We start from the raw sequence: 23,746 nt of genomic DNA on the forward strand, positions 1-23,746 counted from the left end.
AAAATGAGGTTTACCTATTAATTCATGGAAACATGTTTGTTTTATCATACCTGTGTGCATTTAGTTCCTGCAAACCAAAAATGCTGTCTTATTCTTTGTGCCCCACCTCCCAAGATCACTGTCTTACACAAAATAAAGCCCTCGATATAAGCTGATTGAATAGAAATAAACTGAACAACACTTTAATTATCTTCATCTTCAAAATAAGTAGTAAGTCCTTTAACTACTCCAATATAATTTTTAAGTATATTTTATTGATTATGTTGTTACAGTAGTTCCAATTTTTTTCCCCTTTGCTTCCCTCTGCCCAGTACCCCCTTCCCTCCAGCGATCCCACCCCACTTAGTTCATGTCCATGGGTCGTGCATATAAGTTCTTTGGCTTCACCCTTTCCTATATTATTCTTAACTTCCCCCTGTCTATTTTGTACCAACTGATTATGCTTCTTAATCCCTGCACCATTTCCCCATTTTTTCCTCTTCCCCCTCCCAGCTGATAACCCTCCAAATGGTCCCCATACCTATGATTCTGTTCCTATTCTGATTTGCTTAGTTGGATTTTGTTTTTACTTTTTGGATTCAGTTGTTGATAGTTGTGAGTTTGTTGTCATTTTAGTGTTCCTAGTTTTGATCTTCTTTTTCTTAAGTAAGTTCCTTTGACATTTCATATAATAACAGCTTGGTGATAATGAACTCTTTCAGCTTTATCTTGTCTGGGAAGCACTTCATCTGCCCTTCCATTCTAAATGATAGCTTTGCTAGATAGAGTAATCTTGGTTGTAGGTCCTTGCTTTTCATCACATTGAATACTGCTTGCCAGTCCCTTCTTGCCGGCAAGGTGTCTTTTGAGAAATCAGCTGGTAGTCTTATAGGCAACCCTTTGTAGGCAACTCTGCTTCTCTCTTGCTGCTTTTAGGATTCTCTCTTGAACTTTTGGCATTTTAATTGTGATGTGTCTTGGTGTGGTCCTCTCTGGGTCCAGCTTGCCTGGGACTCTCCATGCTTCCTGGACTTGTATGTCTATTTCTTTGGCAAAATTTGGGAAGTTTTCCTCCATTTTTTTTTCACATATGTTTTCAATTTCTTGCTCTTCCTCTTCTCCTTCTGACACCCCTGTGATTCAGATGTTGGCATGTTTAAAGTTGTCCCAGAGGTTCCCAAGCTTCTCCTCATTTTCCTCAATTCTTGTTTCCTCATTCTGTACTGGTTGACTGTTTTTTTCTTCATTATGTTCCAAATCATTGATTTGAACCCTGGTTTCCTCCCCTTCACCATTGGTTTTGTGTGGATTTTCCTTCGTTTCACTTAGCATAGCCTTCACTTCTCTTATGCATTTGCCGTGCTCAAGCATATCTGTCAAGCCTGTGAGCATCTTTATCACCAGTGTTTGGAATTCTGCATCTGTTAAGTTGGCTTTCTCCTCATCTGTTAGGTTGACTATCTCATCACTTAGTTCTTCCACTGGAACATTGATCAATTCCCCCTTTTGGGCCATACTTCTCTGTCTCCTCATCTTGACAGGCTCCTGTGTTCATTTGCCTCTGTGTCTTAGGTAGAGCTGTAACTCCTGTTACATTGTAAAGGGCGGAGCCTTAGGGATTTGTCAGTACAGGGCGACCTGTTTCACCACGTTGTGGCACTGTATGTTGGGGAGGGGTCTTAGAAGGAACAATGCCACTTGCCCAGCACTCGCCCCTTTTCCAGGCACTTCTCCCACTTCTGTATGGGACTGGTGCCTCTCTAGCTGTTGCCCTGGCTGTCGTTCCCAGAGTGGATGGGTCTGCGGACATTCTAGGACTGTGGGGGCCCTTTAAACAAGCAGACTCTGCTGAGAGACCAGCAGTTTCTTCTTCTACCTCAGCCCCCACTGGTTTGCATGGTCAGAAGCAATGAGGCTTGATTTTCCCTGATGCTGGGACCATGAACTGCACGGTCTGGTAAGGAGCTGGGAATGGTCTCCAGGTGTCCCTCCTGACTTCTTAAAATGTGTAACTGTGCTTTCCACTGGCCTGCCGCTGCCACTGCTGCTGCCACCACCACACTGCGTTCTGTGCACCCCGTATTTCTTCTTTATTTCTTTGTTTGCTGAACTTCCATGCAATTTGATTTTTTGAAATTTCTGGCTGTTTCTAGTTTTGAAGTAGTTGTATACCTTCTTAGTTGTGGAGGGAGACACAGCGTGTCTGTCTATGCCTTCATCTTGGCTGGAAGTCCTTTAATACAATTTTTAATTTATATTATGTAATGCCTCAAATGACTACAATATCATCTTTTTAAAGGAAGATTCACATACATTCTTTAGTCACACTGTGATAAGAGGCTGGCCTCACAGGAAGAAATTACCTTTGTATATATTAACTTCAATAATGTTTCCAGAGAAGGGTCTCCTTCCACCCACCTTTCCTTTCTTTCCCTCCCTCACACTCATGCTTCCCAAAGTGAGTCTAAAATATCACTTAACCCTGCCTGGTGTGGCTCAGTTAGTTGAACTGTCGTCTTGCAACTGAAATATTTCGGGTCCAATTTCTGGCAGGACACATGCCTAGGTTTTAAGTTCGATCCCAGTCTGGGTATGTACAAGAAGCAACCAATTGATATTTCTCTCTCTCTCTTCCTCTCTCCCTTCCTCTCTCTTTAAAAGAAACAATGAAAAAATTTGTTTGGGTGAGGATTAAAAAAAATAACTTGAGTTTACTGACTTATCCTTACCTGCCTGAGTGCAGGGGTTGGTGTGGATTCCAAGAAAGAAATAAAATAATGTTCAACCCCATAATGGGATGCAAGCAATCTAACTAGATTCCCACTGAATTTCTAGCAGAATGTGATTGGGAACCACCTCTTCAGTCACATAAAAAGTGCTCAACTTCGGGCCCTAAATAAGCACTGGAGTTAAAATAATAACAACAAACAGAGCAAATCAAATAGGAGGCATATCAAATTAACAAAGTAATGGTCCTAAAGCCATGCACTCCATCACTGACCATCATTTACCTACGCCAGGTGTGGACACAGGCTGAAAGGTCTGACTCTGCCCTTAAGGAGGTTTTGGAAAAGTCAGTTGAGGGCACAAACAGATGGTCAATGGCCGGGAAGACAGATATACTTTTGGTTGCATATTCATAGAAAGAAGTGATAGGCAGGCCCTGGCCAGGTATCTCAGTTGGTTAGAACGTTGTTGTGATAGCCAAGGTTGTGGGTTCAATTCCTGGTCAGAGCACATTCAAGAATCAACCAATAAATGCATGAATAAGTGGAACAACAAATCGAAGTCTCTCTGTCTCTCTGTTTCTGTCTCTGTCTCTCTCTTAAATCAATAAACTTTAAAAAAAGAAAGAAATGATCAGCAAACACTTGAATTCATTCCCAACACTTTAAAAAATCAGAATATTTCACATAAAAATCAGAATTTTCAGCTTATCTTGGAAAAATTCTGCAAACTAGAATCACTGAGCTCTCATTCTCCTCCTGGCAACAATACCAAGAGCAGCTGTCTGGACTGGAGGGAGTGTGTGTTCTCTATTGCATCCCACTCAGCACTCCCTAGTGTCTGAGGGACCTTCTTCACTTACTTACATTATCTACATAGCCCCTGACCTGTGGTTGCATGGAGAGGCTGTGAATATTTCATTCGAACAATTAAACCATCTCCCTCTACATGCTCCCATGCCTGCCTTGGATGGGCCTCTGTGAAGGGGGGCCGGGGTGGGGGGGATTGACAAGGAGCAGCAGTGATTCTCTTATGCACAAAAGTTCATAAAAGAAGCACAATTAACACAGAAGACGTGAAGCTCTCTGCCAAGAGGAGTAATTCACTGCTAAAATACATCACAAAGGAAGATGAAGAGATCACTCAGTGTAACACAACAAAAAGCAAAGAAGAAAAAGAAGTTAGAGGATGAAAACAAAAATTCAGTGGAGCCGGCAGAGGAGTGGAAGGTGAGAATTAACCCATTGAGTGCCATGCGTAATTCGAAATTTGGATCCACATGAGAAAAAGTTATATCAATATATAACCTGAGGTACGAAAAAAGAGAACAAAACATAAAATATGAATTATTTTATTGTTATTTACATTTATAGCCATCGAAAAAAGAGTCACTGGGAGTGACGCTGGCACTTTGGGGAAAATTAATCAGCGTTGCTCACAGAGAAGTTGGCACTCAAAGGGTTAAACTCTACCACCATTTGGAAAAAGCAGCCTTCAGCAGACAACCGTTTTTTATTCCTTTCTCACTGGAAAATGAAAAATCCAATAGTTTTTTCCTTTTGCTTTTACCCAGAAATTAAAGGTTGGTAAGAGGTAATTAAAAAAAAATAAGTACATAGTAATGCATGAATGGTATGTAGTTTTAATTGGTTGATGATGCAAAATATTCGTATTAATGATGTAGTTAACCCATGTCATGCATGTATTTACTACATGCAAGATGTCAAGTTATTCTCACACCAATATCCCTGCTTTACACAGAAGGAAAAAATGAAGTCTGAAAAAATTACCTAATTTGATCAAGATCACAGCGCTTATTTGTGATGGAGATAAGACAAACTCAGTTATGTCCATTCGAGACCACAAGCAGAGCTGTAGTCTTTTTATTTTTATTTTTAAAGCTATTTTTCACTGCCCATACTGCTCATCAGTGTGAGCTGGATGGTCTCAAAGGCTTCATAAAGGAGGATGAGTTTGAGCTGAACTGCTTGTTTCCCCCCTTCCTGTCCTTTTAACTTTAACTTTATAACCCTCTGTGTAAAGAGCAGTATTATTTGCCATAGACCAACAGAATGATCCTATTATTATACAGGTGTATCTCCTATTTGGTGAGAACAATGTTATATTGCCTAGACATGAATCACCTTGGGTTTAACAGAAATGAGACTTCCTTGGGAAGGCAAGATGTATAATAATACACAGTGCCAATCATGATGTCATCTGGCTGTCAATTGCCTAGGGATTGAAGATGTGTCTTTCAACAGGGAAATCAGGACAGATGTATATATGTGGGGTTGGAGGTTCCCTACTCAGTGATGGACCCCGGAGGAAATTTACATCTTGATCTTGGCTCTATTATGTGGAGGCAAGGATGGGGAGGAGAAAATAAGTTACCCTCTGTACTGGAAACAAGCCAAGCACTGAGAAGCCAGAAAGCCTGGCAAGATGTCTGAAATTTTGGTCCTGTGCTTGGATATAGAATATAAAAAACTTTCTCAGACAGGCCATAGAATGGGTCAGGGCATGGGAGCCCTGGGAGCTTGTTAGGTAAGGCAAGGACAGAGAGGGATTTGTATCTTCTGAGCCTAAGTCATTTTATGTTTCTTTTATTTTCTTTATTTGATTACTTTGTTGTTCCCTTAGGTTTGAGCCAAGTAGTTTTAAATTTTGTACTAATTTCAGTTGAAACCAGTGGAAGGGTTTTCATTTATGTTTCAGTTAGAGTTTTAATAGAAAGTGGACTCAGAGGGCCTATACAGCAGATATCTTGAGAAAATCCATAGAGAGCAAGGCCAGACCCTCTGCCTACCTGGAGAATATCCTTCTCATGCTAAAACCTTGGAAGTTCTTTATACTGTTTTTACAAAAGAAATTTCCATAGAATATTTTGTTTGCAGGTGTCAAGCAATGTAGAAGGAGGTAGAATGGCTGAAGAAGAAAAGGCACAAACAAATGCAGACAGAATCAATGTAGATCCTTTGGGGCAAACTTAGTGTCACCAAGTGTGAACATTTTAAAATCTTAAAAGGCCATTCAAATTGATACATTATATTGTTCTTCCAGTCTTCTCCTCTGGGGATATGTATGCATTCACATGTTAAGATCTAGTCTGGATGCCAAAACAACTTCATTATGAATATAGCCTGAGAAAGTGTCATTGATAGTATCCTTACATTATTTCATACATTGTTAGGGTTTGTCATTGTTTATACTCCAATGCAATAAAGTTCTCATGTTTACACCAGTAAAAGAAGGGTTATATCTATCCTTAAACTGAAAAAAATATGTCTTAAATAAAAGCCTTAACTTTCTGCAAATATCTAAAATGTCTTTGAAACCTCCACAGTCCATGATGCCATTGCAAGCTACATGTTTGCTTCAATGACTGCATAAAACCACACGTGGAAAGCCCTCCTGGACCAGTGTTCACGGGCATTCTCAGCCCTGGGGTGTGAGCCCAGATGAACCACCCAGAACCAATCCTTTTGCCTGAGATTCTGAACATCCCCCTTAAGACATAGGTGGTGCCGCTTCCTATAAATGAGGTATTTGTTAGCTCAAGGCTAGGTACCTGGTTGCCCCTGCTACATTGAAAAACAGTTACTTCTGTTATTAAAAACTATTCTTTCTTAAAATTGAATGTATTGGGGTGACATTGGTTAGTAAAATTTTAGAGGTTTCAGGTGTACAATTCTGTAACACATCATCGGCATATTTTATTGTGTGTCCACTACCCAAAGTCAAATCTCCTCACATCATCACTTAACCCCCTTTACCTTCTTCTCCCTCCCCCAACTCCCCTTTCCCTCTGGCAATCACCATATTGTTGTCTGTGTCCATGCAGTTGTTTTTGTTTTGCTTGCTCCCTTCACCTTTTTCATCCAGCTGCTCAACCACCCTCCCTTCTGACTGCTGTTAGTCTGTTCTTTGTATCGATGAATCTGTTTCCATTTTGCTTGTTAGTTCATTTTGATTATTACATTCCACATATGAGTGAAATCATATGGTATTTGTCTTTCTCTGACTAGCTTATTTCACCTAACATTACGCTCTCCAGGTTCATTCATGATGTCACAAAGGGCATTCCCACCAACACTGCACATGGGTTCCCTTTTCTCCACATCCCCACCAGTGCTTGCTGTTTGTTGATTTATTGATGGTAGCCATTCTGACAGATGTTAGGTGATACCTCATTGTGGTTTTAATTTGCATTTCTCCAATAATTAGTGATGTTGAGCATCTTTTCATATGCCTATTGGCCATCTGTATGTCCTCTTTAGAGAAGTGTCTATTCAGGTCCTTTGCCCATATTTTAATTGGATTTTTGTTTTTTGGTATTGAGGTTTATAAGTGCTTTATAAACTTTGGATATTAACCCCTTATCAGATGTATCATTGGTGAATATGTTCTTCCATTCAGTTGGTTGTCTTTTCATTTTGTTGATGATTTTTTCTGCTGTACAAAAACTTTTTTGTTTGATGTAGTCCATTTGTTTCTTTTTCTTCTTTTGTTTCCCTTGCCCAAGGAGGTATAGCAGAAAAAAATATTGCTAAATACTTTTATAGTTTTGAGTCTTACATTTAAGTCTTTAATCCATTTTAAGAATGGTGTAAGAAGTTAGTCTATTTTCATTTTTTTGCATGTATCTAACTTTCCCAACACCATTTATTGAATAGACTATCTTTACTCCATTTTATGTTTTGCCTCCTTTGTCACATATATTAATTGACTATAAAGACGTGGATTTATTTCTGGGCTCGCTATTCTGTTCCACTGATCTATATGCCTATTTTTATAACAGTACCATTCATAAGTAATTAGAAATTTTACTTTACCATTTTGGAACAGAGAAAGCTATTAATACTCAACAAAAAAAGGATATCAATCCATACAAAGGTCGTGTCCAAAAATTAGTTGATGTAGTTATATATATGTAATTTGCCATTATTCTATTTTGAATAAAAAATTAGAACACACTTGTCATGTTTATATTTCAAAGATGCCAAATATAGCCCCAGTAGAGTTATGCCTAGATAAGTATAATGCATTTTTTATCACCCTGAAAACATTTATTTCCTTTGCAAAGTTATAGAGAAGTAGAGTATCAGGCAAGGTGACAGATAAACCATTATCCCTTCATAAATCAAACTACATATTTACTGACAAGGAAAAAGACACTGAAATAGGCACAGGGTGGTATGCACTTACTGAGTCAGGCTTTGCTCAGTGACTGAGAAACATAAAACACACCAAAACTCCTCCCCTTCCACCAGTGCACACCTCTCATGTAGGTGTTCCAGAGACAGAGCACATCTGCCTGCAGAGCCAGCTGGAAAACTCCTGTTATGTTTTAAATTCTGTCTCCCCCACCCCCCACAAAAAAAATTCGTTTATGCCCCAACCCATGGTACTTGTAAATGTGACCTTATTTAGAAATAGGGTATTGGCAGATGTAATCAAGTTAAGATGAAGTTATTGGAGTGAGTCTTGATCTAACAGCTGGTGTCCTTGTAAATGAGAGAAATTTGGACCCAGAGACACAGCCATGTGGAGGTGAAGACAGAGGTTACAGTTATGAATCCACGAGCCAAGAAATGCTTGAGGCCACCAGCCAGGAGAGGCAAGAGATGGTATTCCCCTAGAGGCTTTGGAGGGAGCATGGTGCTGCCTGCACCTTGTTTCAGAGTTCTAGGCTCTAAAACTTTGAGAGAATAAATTTCTGTTTTAAGCCACCCCATTCATGGTACTTTGTTATGGCAGCCCTAGGGAATGAATACACTCCCTTACTCATTATGTTGTAGTGATGTAAAGGAGGAGGTAAGAGGACAGGGTGCCAAGTAGATACAATTTTACACTCGTTTGGGCCATTAATTATCCTTTAAAGGATAAACATTCAGAAATGTCCACAAAGGCTCTGGTTCCTTGGGTATATGGTGTCTAATAAGGGCAGGTCACTTGCTCACACCCCATTGAGAAAAATATCCCACTCTCTGGAGATGTCCTCCTGTCCCCTCATGGGAAGATATTAAAATAACATATGAGGAGTTTGATAATGTAGTTAAATGAAACAGATTTGGAATTGGAGAATTATATTTCATTTGTCAACATGTCACAGAGATTAAAACTTAAAAGGTAGATAACTTGACATAGCACAGTTCACTGTTTGAGGTAAGAACAAATTATCTTCCTATGAGTATAATCTTAGGGTAGATTAAAATGCTTTACTCAGTCAAAGACTCAAGATAGAAAAACATGAGAAAATGGAGGCCTCCAACGCATCCAGGAATCTAGTAGGTTTGTAAGTTCAAATAAGTGTAGTCACTTCAGTTTTCAGAGGATTAGATGTACCAGCATAAAACTAATTGTGAAATTATAGTCTTCTAATTAAAGGTAAATTGTACTCCCTAGTATTAAGGAGAAAAGGTGTGCTCATTCAAGATCTTAAATCCAACAACATAGCAGAAAAAATATTTTCCAACCAAAAAATGTCATGTGTAAGCCTTGACAAGAGTCATAATTTAGATCGAAACTGACAAAATATATTTTCAAAAGGAAGCTGAAATTGAATTGTATAGAAAACCTCGCTCCAGGATATCTTAGGCAAATTAAGAAAATTCTCACATATTTTCATACAAATGCCATCACCTACTAAATTTAGAAAATCATTACAGTTTCACAAGCATAGATCATTCATAAATATTTTTTTTCTCTGATTTAATGAGCCCTGCTGCCTAAAGCTGTTCTCTCTAATTCAGGTTAATTTTGGGAAACCTGCTTTTTCCAGATGGTATTGTGAGTATACAGGTAGTATGAGACTAAACTCAAAGTCATATGATTTTTATCTTGATGTGAAGTGCAAGAGCTGTTAGCCTCCCAGCTCGCTTTGCTTCATTTCTTAAACCACAATTTTACTTACGGAATTTTCCACACTGCTCATAAAATGTCACCCTTCTCTGTTAGAAAACTACAAAGTGTAACCCTGAAAGTCTACAATACAGTCTGCTGCAAACCAGGCAGAACCACCTTCCCTGCTATAGAGTAGGTGAAATATAAAATAACAGCACATCCTATATCTTCACTGCATCAAACACTTGCTATTTTTAGTGCCCCAAAGCTTCCCTGTCTTCCAGATTAGTTTAAGAAACTCAGAACTACAAATCTCTGGATATTCTTCACCTCCAGCCAGGAGCTATTATTCACCTGCCAAAATGCTGATTAATTCAATGGCCTTTCCTCCTATTTCCTGTCTTCCTGTTTGTGCAGCTGTGCTACAAGCATCTTTTTTTTGCTCAAAGCCAATGTCTTGGAAAGTATAAATTGGCATGAATTTTTCAGTCTTAACGGGTGAAGAGACTGTCTATTTCCAAATAGTGAAACATCTTAACCCAGAGATGTTATGAATAAAAGGGAATAACGGTACATTAACAACCAGAACGGTGTCGTGAAATACAATCCACAATAAAACTTCCATCCAAGAAAATCTGGTGGGGAAACTCAAGTTTTCCATTTAAACCAGTATTCTCAATCCAACCTGCATATTGAACTCATCTTAAGCACTCTTTTAAAATGTTCATGCCAGATCCCATCCCAAACCAAGTAAATCAGAATCACTGAGAGGACTCCGGCATTAGGGTTTTTAAAGCTCCACAAGATAATTCTAAAGTTCAAACGTAGTTGAGAACTAATGCTCTAGACCAGGGATCAGCAAGTTTTTTCAGTCAAGGGCTGTATTGTAAATATTTTAGGTTTTGTGGGCATTTAGTCTGTCCCAACTACTCCACTGCTGCTCTGGCACAAAAGTAGCCGCAGGCACTACATAAATGAGCATGTGTGGCTGTGTCCCAATACAGCTTTCTTTAGGAACACTGACATTTGAATTTTATATAACTTTCCATGTCACAAAATATTCTTCTTCTGATTTTTTTTTCAATAGTTTAAACTTGCAAAGACCATCATCAACTTGCAGGCCACACAAAAACAGATGGCAGACCAGATATGGCTGGGCCATAGTTTACTGACCCCTGATCTATACTGCAGATTAAATCCACTTCTTAATCTTTTCTCAAAACATTTGCTCAGTGACTCATTCAATCAGTCCTAGGAAAGATTCCCTTCAAAGCATGGATACCTTCAGACTCAAGCTGGTCCAGGCCATATGGGGCAGCTGTATTAACAAGGCTGATGGAAGGAACAAGGGTTTTTCTCTCAGAGGATGCCTCAGAATCAGAAATCTCTGGAGAAATGCTTGGGGCCTCCTCCGTTATTCCGGTGGGTGTCACTGGAGAGCGAAAAGCTGGTGTGATCAACTCCTCCCTTGGCCTTGTGACTGTGTCCATTAGGTCTGCCAAACACAAGACACAAGACTTGACCCAAAGATGATCATTATGGGAAATGCACACTTGTGCTTTTACTTTTCAAGCAAGAAATCATTAAAGACACTTAGACCCACTCCCCCTTCCCACGCTGTATCAGTCCAGCTACCCAAAGCAAACACTTTATCTTGCAAGAAAATATAGTGTCTCAAATCAGATCTTTGTTTTTTTAATTTTAATTTCCCATTTATTCTCTTGGCAATATTATGGACTTTTTAGGATTTTATTTCATTTATTACCAAAGATAAAAAATTTAACAAAAATTTATTAAAGTATATGCTAAAGACTACTTTTTAAAAATCAAGTCAGAGAGTAAGAGCCTAGATCTGTGTCGGGAATGTACTCAGGTTCAAAGCAGCCAAATTTTGCCCCAGGTCTTCCCAAATCTAAAAACTCTAGGATAGTAGTATTTTGCAAGCCTGGTTGATCATCAGAATCTCTTGAGGTAATTTTTTAAATGTCAATTTCATGCTCTCCACATATCCCAACTTACTGAATCAGAATGCCTTTAGTGGTGACACCTGAGAAAATATTTTTAAAAGCTCCCAGGATATGAATTTAGAGTCTCATATATATATTGTTGTCAGGAGTATAAATTGGTGCAATCACTTTGGAACACAGTTAGGCATTGCCTCCTAAAGTTGAAAATCCATATACCTTATGGTCCGGCAATTCAGTTTCTAGGTATATACCCAAGAGAAACTCTTACACATGCGCAACAGAGAATGTGAAAAAGAATACTTATGGCAGTAATGTTCGCAATAACCAAATCTGGAAATGACCCAAATGCAGATCACTAGGAGAGACTGGATGAAGATTGAATGAAAAGAGGTAGAGTAAGTAAACCTTAGCCATAGAACATTAAGTAAGAAACAGTAAGTCCCAAGAGATCCAAGATGGCGGAGGAGTAAATGGAAGCTACACTAACCTCCTCCCAGGACCAGTCTGGGTTTACAACTTAATTTTGGAGAAATCATCCGGAACAACCAACGAACACTAGCTGGAAAGAAGTCTTATAACCACGGAGAGACAGAAAAGGCCGCTACATCACAACGTGACCGGTAGGGAGTGCGGAGACGCGGAAGGGCTGGCTGGGCTCACATGGGTGGCAGCTGAAGGGACTGAGAAACAGCTCAGCAGCCGGGGATTCCCCCTGAGAAGGGCAGGGTCTAAACCCCCAGCTGGGCTTCCCAGCCTACAGCAACAGAGTGGAAAGTAAAACAGTATCAGCTGTGAAAAGCGAAAAGCCACAGGGTTTCTTGCTAGCCGGAGAGAAACAGCAGGAGAAAAAGAGCTCTTAAGTGGATCACATACGAAAATATTTTGGCCACCACTTACCCTGGGCTCAAGCAGAGGGAAGGCAGAGAGGACTGGAGACACTTGGGGAGAGTTTGGCACGGTGGCTTTGAGGGAAGAACTGGAGGAGCAGCCGACTGGGTCCCAGTGCTGACTCATCCCCAGTACTGCGGGTAGACCATTCCCCTCCAAGTGGCGTCAGCCTGAGGGGAAGCAAAAGCCCTGCCGACGGGAATTAAGCTGCCACACCCACAGTCCTTAAGCCTGACAGCTAATCACAGATTGAGCAGATTAACAATCAAAGAAGACAGACAACAGCAGTAGATCCCTGGAAGTCTCCAACAGGCTGCCTAGGGCCAGACTGGTACATGATCTGACGCCACCAGAGGCAGATCCAGGAAGTGCAGATCATTCTAGGAAGCACCAACAAACAATAGGAGTCAAAAAAATGGGGAGACAGAGAAACAACCTCCCATCAAAAGGAAAGGTAGAATCCCCAGAAAGAGTGCTAAATGAAATAGAGGGGAGCGAACTATCAGATATGGAATTCAAAACATGGATTATGGAGAAGCTGAATGAGCTCAGCGGAAACTTCAAAGAACTCCAGAAAAACTACAAGGAACTCACAGAAAATTACGTGAGCATGAAAAAGGACATAGAAGCTATCAATAAGAGCCAGGAGGAAATGAAGAATACGATCTCTGAATTGAAGAACACAGTAGAAGGAATTAAAAGCAGGCTAGAGGAAGCAGAAGATCGGATCAGCGAGCTGGAGGACAACCTACACAAAAACTCCCAGACAATGCAACAAAATGAAAAAAGACTGAACAAGACTGAAGAGGTTCTAAGACAGCTGCAGGACAACATGAAACGTAATAATATCCGTATCATAGGAATTCCAGAAGGAGAAGAAGAAGAGCAAGGGATAGAAAACCTCTTTGAAAAACTAATGACAGAAAACTTCCCTAACATGACGAGAGAAAGAGTCACGCAAGTCCAGGAAGCACAGAGGGTCCCAATGAAGATGAACCCCAACAGGCCCACCTCAAGACACATCATAATTAAAATGGCAACATTCAAAGACAAAGAGAGGATCCTAAAAGCAGCAAGAGAAAAACAACTAATAACATACAAGGGTACTCCAATAAGGCTATCATCAGATTTCTCAGCAGAAACACTACAAGCCAGAAGGGAATGGCAAAAAATATTCCAAGCAATGAAAAACAAAGGTCTACAACCTAGAATACTATACCCAGCAAAACTCTCATTCAAAATGGAGGGTGAAATAAGGAGCTTCCAAGACAAAAGAAGGCTAAAAGAATACATCTCCACCAAACCAGCAATGCAAGAGATGCTAAAGGGTCTGCTCTAAGAAGATAAAGAAACAGAGAGAGACAGAGAAGAACACAAGTACAAAGGGGAAAAATGACAGTGAATAAGTACTTATCGGTAATAACCTTAAATGTAAATGCATTAAATGCTCCAATTAAAAGACATAGGGTAGCTGAATGGATTAGAAAGAATGACCCACATATATGCTGTCTACAAGAGACCCACCTTAGAACAAAAGATCTACACAGACTGAAAGTAAAGGGATGGAAAAAAGTATTTCAAGCAAATGGGCATGGGAATGACTGGGAATGACTTTCAAAGGTAAAAAAAGCCCGCGAAATAAAAGGCCTGCTGCCATGGTTGGTTGTGCGGTCCACAGCAATCTCTCCAGGGAAAGAATGAAGGTTGTTTTCCTGAAAGATGGCTAGAAGGGACCTTAAGGCACAATGGAAAACCAGAAAGACTTGGAAAGGACAGGTGTGTACAGGCAAGGATGAATGCCAGGTATGTGGCCCAGCTTCTGTGCCCTGAAGAGCAGACTGAGGGCCACCCTAAATGTTCCTTGGGTAAGTTCCAGCAAAACAGAACTAAAGATCATAAGTGATCATTTGCTGCTCTTGTTATGTTTATGCAAACGAACAGGATAAATTAAAAATGGACTTAATGTAGCCCCTTTAAAGACAAGGAGAGTAATCTTAGGGAGAAAAATCATTATTCAAGGAAAATCACAATGATCAGTGGCAGACTGTAAAGTAGGGCAGCTAACCGTCTTAAAAGTTTCTTCTCACTTAAAAAATGGTTTCACTTGAAAATTAAACCATATCTGTGATATCACCAAAGAGATTCAAGTTGCAGGCAAGTAGAATGTCAAGTGCCTTGCAACTGGATGTCTTCCCAATAAGACAGTCTTACAGATTTAGAGACTTGTTTGTTGGCTATGTTACATAAATTAACATGTGTTTTCTGTTTTCAAAGGGCATAAGCCTATGACCGCATTACTTCAGTGATTGTCTGTATGCAAAAGGCTCACTTAATCCTCTCTGCAGCGCTGCCTCCTGAGACTCAACGGTTTGGCTGAACTAAATGGCTGGGTTGATGAAGAATAGGGTGGTCTGTGGGCTTCACTTTAAAACTGAATTCTCTTTTCTATCCTAATGGCTTGGACAGAAAGGGCCCAGAGGTCTGAGAAGGGGGAAACATAAACTATTTCCCTCAGCCCAAACTAAATATAATGGGCAAAAGGGTTTTGGACAGGCGAGATGTGCCTAGCACACCTTCCTCCAAAGAAGCCCCCCCCCCCTTTTTTTTTTCTCCTAATGTGGAACATTGAAAAATTAATCCCTGCCTTTTGTCACCTAGTAGTTATGGATTGAATGATGCTTTTTAACCCTTTTTGCCAAATCTGTTCCCCCCAGAACACAACAAGGATGCCAACCTGCTAAACCAAGCACGCCGTTGTCCGGAGACAGCCAACTGACCTGGAGTCTGCACAATCCTTCCCCATGTGGGAAGGCCACCCTCCCCTCCACACCCCCACTATTATTAGGGATTTCTGGACCCAAGGGTAGGTAGGACGACGACCATGTCCAGCTTGAAGCAGCTAGAGGAGCTTGAGACCTTCGCCCATTGTCCTTTACAAGATTACAAAGGGTCTTAATATCTGAGAGGGAGGGATAGTTATTTTTTACGAACCATGGGTACGGACTTGGGGGGGGATGCTGGGGGAGGGAGATACTGGGTGGAGGGGAGTAAAGGGGAAAAAATTGGAACTACTGTAACAACATAATCAATAAAATATACTTTAAAAAAAAAAAAAAGAAACAGTAAGTCCCAAAAAGGCTATTTATAGGACAATACCATTTTTATAAAGATAAAAAGCAACTAAAATTTTAAATGTATAATTTTAGAAATAAACAGATGCAACAAAACTAAAAAGAGAAAGAAAAGAAAGAAGAAAGTCAAGGAAATGATGAACACTAGATCCAGGGTGATGTTAACAGAGGAGGAAGGGGTTGAGATGGGAAGGGTCATGGAGTTCCTTGTAGGTTATTGACAAGGTCCTTGGGGTATTTTAGGGGGAGCACGATTAGAAGGCCTTTATTGCATTGTTAAGAATAACTCAGTTAATAAATAAAAATATGCTTATTTAGACCAATGATGAGACAAACACATGATATCCAAAAATAATTAGGTAATAATTTTGTAATTATTAAATATGACAAAAGTCAAAAGTTTCGACAATAGTTTTTGTCATTCTGATGATCACTCAGATTTGAAGACTTCACTGTCTTTAAGATATCACAGCATCAGAGGGCCTCCTATATAGAAAGCAATTTGTATACATTATTTTAAACATTCAGAATAACGTGTAAGACAGGTAGGCATATTTAGAAATGAACAAACAAGGCTTGGAGATGTTAAGAAACTTACCTGAGGCCACAATACTAGCGAGGGCCAAAGCTGGGATTCAAACCCACATCCTTGCTCTCTTCACCTCACCCCTGGCTCCTAGCAGCCAGTTATCAGACTAGGACAGAGGTCTCAATGGTGAGGTCTAGCCATCTCTGGCCCCTGACATGAGCCACCAGGAGATTCTTCTTAGGCACTAATGCCCCATTCTTTAAGACTGTGTGACATCTCTCCAAATGAGAGTTTACCTGCCTGTCCTGTTCATTCTCCAAATGTGTGTACCCTGGTGACAGAGCCATCTGTCTCACTCATTCTGTCGCTTATCAACTCTCAGAAAAGATCCACCCCCATTACACTGAGTCCAATTCCCTCCTTCACAGACCTTCCATAGGGGGAGTAATTTCCAAAGACAGAGGTGCAGCTGTAGTTGAAACAGTAGTGGCCAGAGCTTCCCATCTTCTTGACAGCTGAGTAACACCAGGAACATCGGATGTGGCAGAGGGTGACTCTTTCTCTTCTCCAGTCTCATCATTTTCTCTGGTAACTTGGAGGGTAGAAACCTGCTGCTCTTGTGTCACCAGTGATAAAGTGGGCTCTGCTTCTTGGGCAGATGTCGTCATCTCTTGAGTGATGGTGTCTTAAAAGAAGGGAAATAACATTTCAAAATAAATCAAATTCCTATACCTTAAAAAGTCACTGTATAATTAATAAATTGGAAGAAAAATCAGATAGCTATTTCGGGGAATAGGAAGGCAAAGGGATCACTTAGAAACAAAATGCCAGTAAAGAAATGTTCTCAGTGTTGTTGCTTTCAGGAGTAGTGAATTAATCTAAGTCAAAGATTAAGAAGCTAATATAAAATAAACATAAGATAAAATCTAAACAAAATAGGAAGATCAACAGCTGAGCTCCCTTTAAGGAATATCAACATAATTAGTTTGTTAAGAAAGGAATTATACAGAACTAAGTTGCATGCAGAAATTTTCACACTGGTATTTTTGAAAATTAGCATTTTGAATTAAAGGGGTAATAATTCCAATAACTAATATTAACAGAGTTTCTATTATAAGCCAAATAAACAAAAAGCTAAGTACATTGTGGACATTATCTTATTTTCTCCTCCCATATGTAATAAGGGGAGGTAAATACTAATATCATTCATGGAAGCCATATATCATAGCAGTCAAGAATGCAGGTTCAAGATCTAATTTGCCGGGGTCTGAATTCTGAATCAGCCACCTATTAGCTATGTCGTCGTCGGCAGCCGTCCGTCTCGAGAGACGATGATGTAGCTTCTTAAGAGTCTATCTGCACCGCCGAGAATGGCTGTGCAGTCCGACTCGGGAGTGACATGGTATCTGTCTCCTCCCGTATTAAATCGACATCTTGCGATGACGCTGGAGTGTCCTCTCCAGTGAAGCTGAAGCTACAGAGCCTGGGCAGGGTGATATGGAGGGTCTGCTGTTGCCCATGCAGCAGACACCCCCCTCTCTTCGCAGCTGAAGGGTCCAAGGGAAAGACGGAGTCAATACAGCTTGGCTTCAGGTGCGCCGCAGGAGTTGCCGGTGTTGACTACAACGTCGAACCGCCTTAGGGACTCCGGCTCTGGATTTTCTGTCAGGGTTTACTCCCTTAGCCTTTCCCCTGAAGAGGTATGCCGCAAGGCAGCGGAGGTTTTTTGGAGTCAGAGTTTTCCTTCTCTGATGTGCCCTGACTGGAAGATCGAACCAGCGACACTTAGCTCGCAGGCCGACGCTCAATCCACTGAGCCAAACCAGCCAGGACATATTAGCTATGTAACGATGAACAAATTACTTAACGTCTCTGGAACTTAAATTTCCTCAGCTGGAAAATGGAAATAATAGTATCTTTCTCACAGAGTTGTTATGAAGATTAAATTACATAACACATGTACAACCTTTGGAACTTGCCTGGTACTTGGTAACTATTTAATAAATATCAGCCATTATTAACTGTTTTACAAACAACTTGGGTTTAAAGAAGCGAAGGAACCTGCATAAGGTTACACAGTCGGTGCTCATAACCACTGTGCTAACTATGCCCATCAATGGCTAAATGGTTAAAGAAGTTGTGTGTATGTACAAACAATGGAATATTCCTCAGCCATGAGAAAGAAGGACATCTTGCCATTGCTCAAGGAACAATCTGCAGAAGATGTGCATTTGCTTTTAAGACCATGAAACAGACCTATGGGAAAGATGTGCCTATCCAAGGTCCCCTTCTTTATAATCCCCTCAAATAAATTATTAAAGATTATTTATAATGGTCAATATTTGCCCTCATTTTAGGGAGGAACTATGCTGCAAAGATTAAATACTGAGCCACTATGAAAATTTAATTTCTAGAAGACCCTATTAGCTCCCTTTTTTAAATACTGTACTAATTCTAAATCCATAGCATATTAACAAGTCCAGTAAGCTATACAATCAAAAAACAGCATTCTAACAATAGCTGAAAAAGTTCTCTTTAAATTTTTATAAATGCCATCATGGTACTTCCTATATGTGTATGTTTTTCAATATAAACAGTTCCTTTTCTTATTCCCCATTCAGTTCGGGCTATTTTTTCTTTTCAATTGAAGAGATTTTTACATTTGATGGACTGATATACCTGGTTATAGGACAATGAGTTATAGTAAGGTCTTACACAGGCTCCATATTTGCACTTTGTACCATTGTTTAAGTTTTGTTTTCTTTTTTATTTTTCCAATGAGATTGTCAGTCTCTTAAGAGGCAGGATTCATTGCCCTTTTTGTACCTCCAGCACCTAGGACAATGCTCTGCCATAAAAAGATAACAATGTATATAGTTTTATCATTTTAAGCAATAAGCATTCTTCATGTTGCTCTAATATTTGAAAGCACAATGAACACTTTTGAGAGCAAATATGTAAAAATAAATGTCATCTATGGTTAGAGTTTCATGAAATAGCAAGAAATATCAAAACGACATAGTACTTTGAATAAGGACTGCTGTTAGAGACAGAAGAGTGAGAACCAGAAATAGTAATGGAAATTTTTAAAATAACATTGAAAATTTCTCCACATTCCTCATTCTTTCCACTTCTTATAGGGATAAAATATGATAATTATTATAGATTACTTTTAAAACCTGGTCTTTAACTGAATGAGCTGAAGAGCAAGCTGAATCAGAAGACTGATAATCTTCCCTGGCTGGTGTGGCTCAGTGGCTTGAGCCCTGGCCCACAAACCAAAAGGTCACCGGTTTGATTCTCAGTCAGGGCACGTGCCTGGGTTGTGGGCCAGGTCTCCAGTTGGGGCCGTGTGAGTGGCAACCAATCAATGTTTCTCTCCCTCTCTCCCTCCTTTTCCCTCTCTCTAAAAATAAATAAATACAATATTTTAGAAGACTGATAATCACAGGTGACTCATCTGTTGATAACACCCCAAATACAAAGAAATCACTTCATATCCTAAAGTAGTCTCTAGGACCTAAAATGATTGACATTTGAGTCGTTTACTTCTGGAAAATGGGTAGAAATCTTTTTGGCTACTCAATAACTCCTGTTGCCAGTAATCTCAATTTTTCACATTCTTTTTAACTCTCTGACACAAAAAAATTAAAGTGAAAGGAATTATTTGACTCTTCCTCTCTCTATGAAAAACACTTAGAAGCTGTTTGATTAACTTGGACAATGCAGGCAGTCAAATTGGATAATTTCAGTCTGAAAGGTTCTCTACCTTCATTTATTCATCCATTGAGCCAGTTTTTATTGAGCACCTATAAGGCACCAAATATTGTGCTATGTTCTGGAAATAAAAAGAAATTGCCTGTTAAAAGATTATAGTTAAGTGAGGCAAATAAAACTAAGTAAGGAACACATTCAATAATCAAAATAATAACCAGACAATTACCAAACTCATTTTACTTTTTAGGCTGTATTAATAGAAACTAATATCAGTCTAATGCATAAGAATCATAGATTCAATTATGCAATGAATAATCTGGAACTATCTGACTTAATGCTCCAGGAATATCTTAAGTGTTAGAGAGAATGGAAGTGAACTTCTTGTTCTGTCATATCTAATATCTTCATGGTCATGTGAATCCAACTCTCTTCATGGAACTTAAAAACCAACTTACAAAAAATTTTCTGGAACTTTCTATTAAAACTTACATTACACTAGGTCTTTCAGTCCTTAAAAAATGAGTTGGACATGTTAAATTCAATCTTTTATCATTTTAACTCAATCCCAATAACACTTTATAAAACATATTACTAATTTGATATTTTTCCATTAGTCTACTCAGCAGAAGTAACAAGCTGTGCATGTTCCAAAACAATTCAAAATAAGCATATGCACATTACACTAAGTCTTTTCTTCACCATGCTGTCATCTAACCAACCACACATAATAAAAGAAAAATAGTATCCACCAGCAACAAATGTAAGGCTTGTCAGCTCATAACATTCACAGTTGTAAATGCCAAGAGGAAGTATAAACTGCAGAATCAAGACAGCAGAGAGGTGGGGGAAATGGGAAAACTGTAATAGAACAACAATTTTTTTTAAGTTACTTAAAAAAAAAAAAAGACAGCAGAGAGGATTTATCTGTATTGATTAACCCTCTCCCCTTATTTCTAGATGAACTTCTTTTTGGTAAACAAAGTAAAAAGCCTTACATGGTTAATGCTATGAGATAAGAATTTACCTAAAGCTTTTTTATAAGAAACATCAGGGAAAGGAGTATTTCTTACAACAATATGTTAATAAGTATCCTACATTGTTTATTATACCACTTAAACATACAGCTAATATATATACTTACACATTTTTATAATAAAATGTTTGAAAAATATTAACTCTATATCAGGGTTTCTAAGCACTGTTAATATTTTGGCTCAGATACATCTCTGTTGTGGGAGGCTGTCCTGTGCATTGTAGTATGTTTAGCAGCATCCTTGGCCTCCACTCACTGGATGCCAGTAGTCAGTGGCGCCCTCTATTGCGGCAACCAAAAATGTCTCCAAACATTGCCAAATGATGAAGTGGGGGGGAACAAATTGTTCCCAGTTAAATACCACATGCAGGAGTTATATTTGGATGTAATTCTCACAAATATATATATACGTATATATATATATATATATATATATACGTATATATATATTATTTGTTTACTTTTGTTTTCAGTAAAACTTAAATAACTTATTTTTTTGAGCAGAGACCCGAAGTAATTTTAATGGAAATAACAAAAGGAGTTAGTCTGTCTCCATCTACAGCCCCTCAATGAAAGAACTATAGAACTTTATAAAAATGTCCTTAAAATGTACAAAATACACTTCCTTCAAATACAGTGGTTATCAGTAATATATTTGGTTCTAATATTTGCTTTTTGGATGTCTTGGCTAATTTTCTTTGTTGTTGATGTTCTTGGATAACTGATAATAAGCACCAGGTGAGAGCACCAGGTAAGAAGATCAGATATTTTATCCCTCACGCCATCACCTCTTCCCCGCCTCCCCACTGAATGTCACACCTCAGGAAGAAAGGCAGCTCTCGTGTTTCACAAAACCTTGGCATCACAGATGAATGTGGGCACTGAACACTACACAGTTGTGGCAACCAGCCAGGAAAACACATGGGGTCGTTTCAGAGTCTCACAAACCCCTGAAGTTTTAGGGAAGGAAATTCATGCATTGCTTGGGGATTAGGATTCCCAGATTTCCAGTTCTGAGGATTGTCTGTTTCCAGTGTTGCCACCAGGAAACTATGGAAAATCCACCTGGGTAGGAAGCTTGGGGCACTTTAGACCCCCTTCCTCCAGCGGCTCATGCAGCACCCTGTGAAGCCCAGGGTGTGACTCCCACTCCCACCCGCCACCTGGCAATTTCGCATAGAGGCAGGAGGTGGCATAGATAAGTTACTTATAAATCATCACTTTTAAAAAAACAAAACAACACCTAAAACCCGTGCAATGTTATATGTCAATTGTATTTCAATTTTTTTATATAATAAAATTAAATTGAAGCATTTAAAACTTAAACAAAGCTTGCTTTTGTTTCTTTCTTTTACCTTTAAATGTATTTCTCAGTGGTTGGTGAGCCTCAGACTCATATTCTGAGATGGAAACAGTGGTCTCTAAGAAAAACACGGCACTGCTTTCCTTGGTAGATTCCATGAAGTCTGCAGTATTCTGAAACAGGTTTACAACAGAGGCTTTCATATCTTCCATCGGACTTGTGGGGGTAAAGGAAATCTGATCGGTGAAGGCAGACGATCTCCCATCCCTATGTGCTATCAGCAGGGCGGTCCCCATGTGTGTTTCCCCTTTGGGCAGCCCAAGACCCACGTGTGCAGCTTCTGTCAGAGGTCCATCCCCTTCCATGCCTTCCACGCCATTATCGGCTACTTGGGCTGTTGAAGACATTTCCATTCTCATCTGAGTCTCCGTATTGTCTCCAAGCTTTGGAGTCTTTATCTGGCTTACACTCTCTAGTTTGGTGTCATCCCACTCATCACTTAAGGCAGAGGCAGCTGGAAGGGCTGTGCTGACACTCTCCGTGAGTTCTGGGGCCCCCAGCAGGCTGTCTGTTTCCAACTCGACACTCAGGGTGTGCTCGGACATTGCAAGCCCATGCTTACTGCCAGTAGCCTGGGTGTTATCAGCTGTCATCTGTGAAGACTTCTCCCTATCAGTTGTGAGGCTTCCAGGCTCGGTGCCTGCTATAGGCTCAGCACCAAGAAAAGAAGTTGTCCTGGGATCTGTGTCTGCTTCATATGTCTCAGTCCTTGGATCAGGGGTTAGTATTTTGTTAGTATTCATATAGGATGAAGATGACAATCCCAGACTTATGCTTCCCTGACTTTCAGTTGTGAACAGTTGATTATCCACATACTTCAAAAAACCTTGTGTTGCTACAACGGGCTGAATGCTGGTACTACTAAATGGTTCCTCCTTCTCATCAATATTCCGAGAAGCAGTTGCCATGATAAGGTTGGTTGCCAGGGCCTTGGAAAGCAGGCTTTCAGGAGACGTTCTCTCAGCCTGGCTGGAACGAAACACTTCTTCCCCTGCTCGGACCACAGGCTCAGTAGTAGTGTCAATACCAAGGCTATTAGGCTGAATGAACCCAGCTCCCATAGAATGCATTTCTTTGTTAATGTGGAATACTTCACTTAACGGCATTGCTGATGGTCCTGCTAACGCTATCACTGGATCTCCGGAGACCACTGGTTGGGAAGTGCCTTTGGAAGTGATGGAGTTATTTTCTGGGTCATCCATGTTTATCCTCTCAGACTGCACTCTTCTTTCATTAACATGTGCTGTCTCCCTTCTTTCCATTTTGGGGAAGGCCAAACATTGTGTGGCAAAGTTGAGAAGTAGAAGGCTACAGAAAGCCAGACAAATGTGCAATACAGTTGATCTTCTCATAGTGGAAAAGAAATGTGCACATAAAATGGCAGAGCTGACAATTGCAATAATTGAGTCCTGCAGAAAAACAAAGCATATCAAACTGTCATATAAGAATATTTTGTAAATGAGTCCATTTGAATTAAACTATAAGTAAAATAATCTCCTTGACTTCATGCTCAGAGATGGTACGTAAGAGAGAACTGTTCTATTTCTTTGTACCTTTGAGACATGG

General features: G+C 39.7%; 1 protein-coding gene across 1 annotated transcript in view; it reads right to left on the reverse strand.

Annotated features, from left to right (window-relative positions):
- Positions 1-23,746, reverse strand: part of ARMH4 (armadillo like helical domain containing 4) — a 114,095-nt gene that overhangs the window by 84,628 nt on the left and 5,721 nt on the right. The window contains exons 2-4 of the mRNA XM_090272061.1: positions 22,173-23,589; positions 16,498-16,752; positions 10,835-11,047 (exon numbers count right to left, since the gene is read on the reverse strand). Of these exons, the coding sequence (XP_090128187.1) occupies positions 10,835-11,047; positions 16,498-16,752; positions 22,173-23,532 (1,828 nt within the window). The 5' untranslated portion in view covers positions 23,533-23,589. The remainder of the gene's footprint in view (positions 1-10,834; positions 11,048-16,497; positions 16,753-22,172; positions 23,590-23,746) is intronic.

Source organism: Furipterus horrens, unplaced genomic scaffold, assembly GCF_987537825.1.
Source record: "Furipterus horrens unplaced genomic scaffold, mFurHor1.1.pri manual_scaffold_3, whole genome shotgun sequence".
Taxonomy (NCBI): Eukaryota; Metazoa; Chordata; class Mammalia; order Chiroptera; family Furipteridae; genus Furipterus; species Furipterus horrens.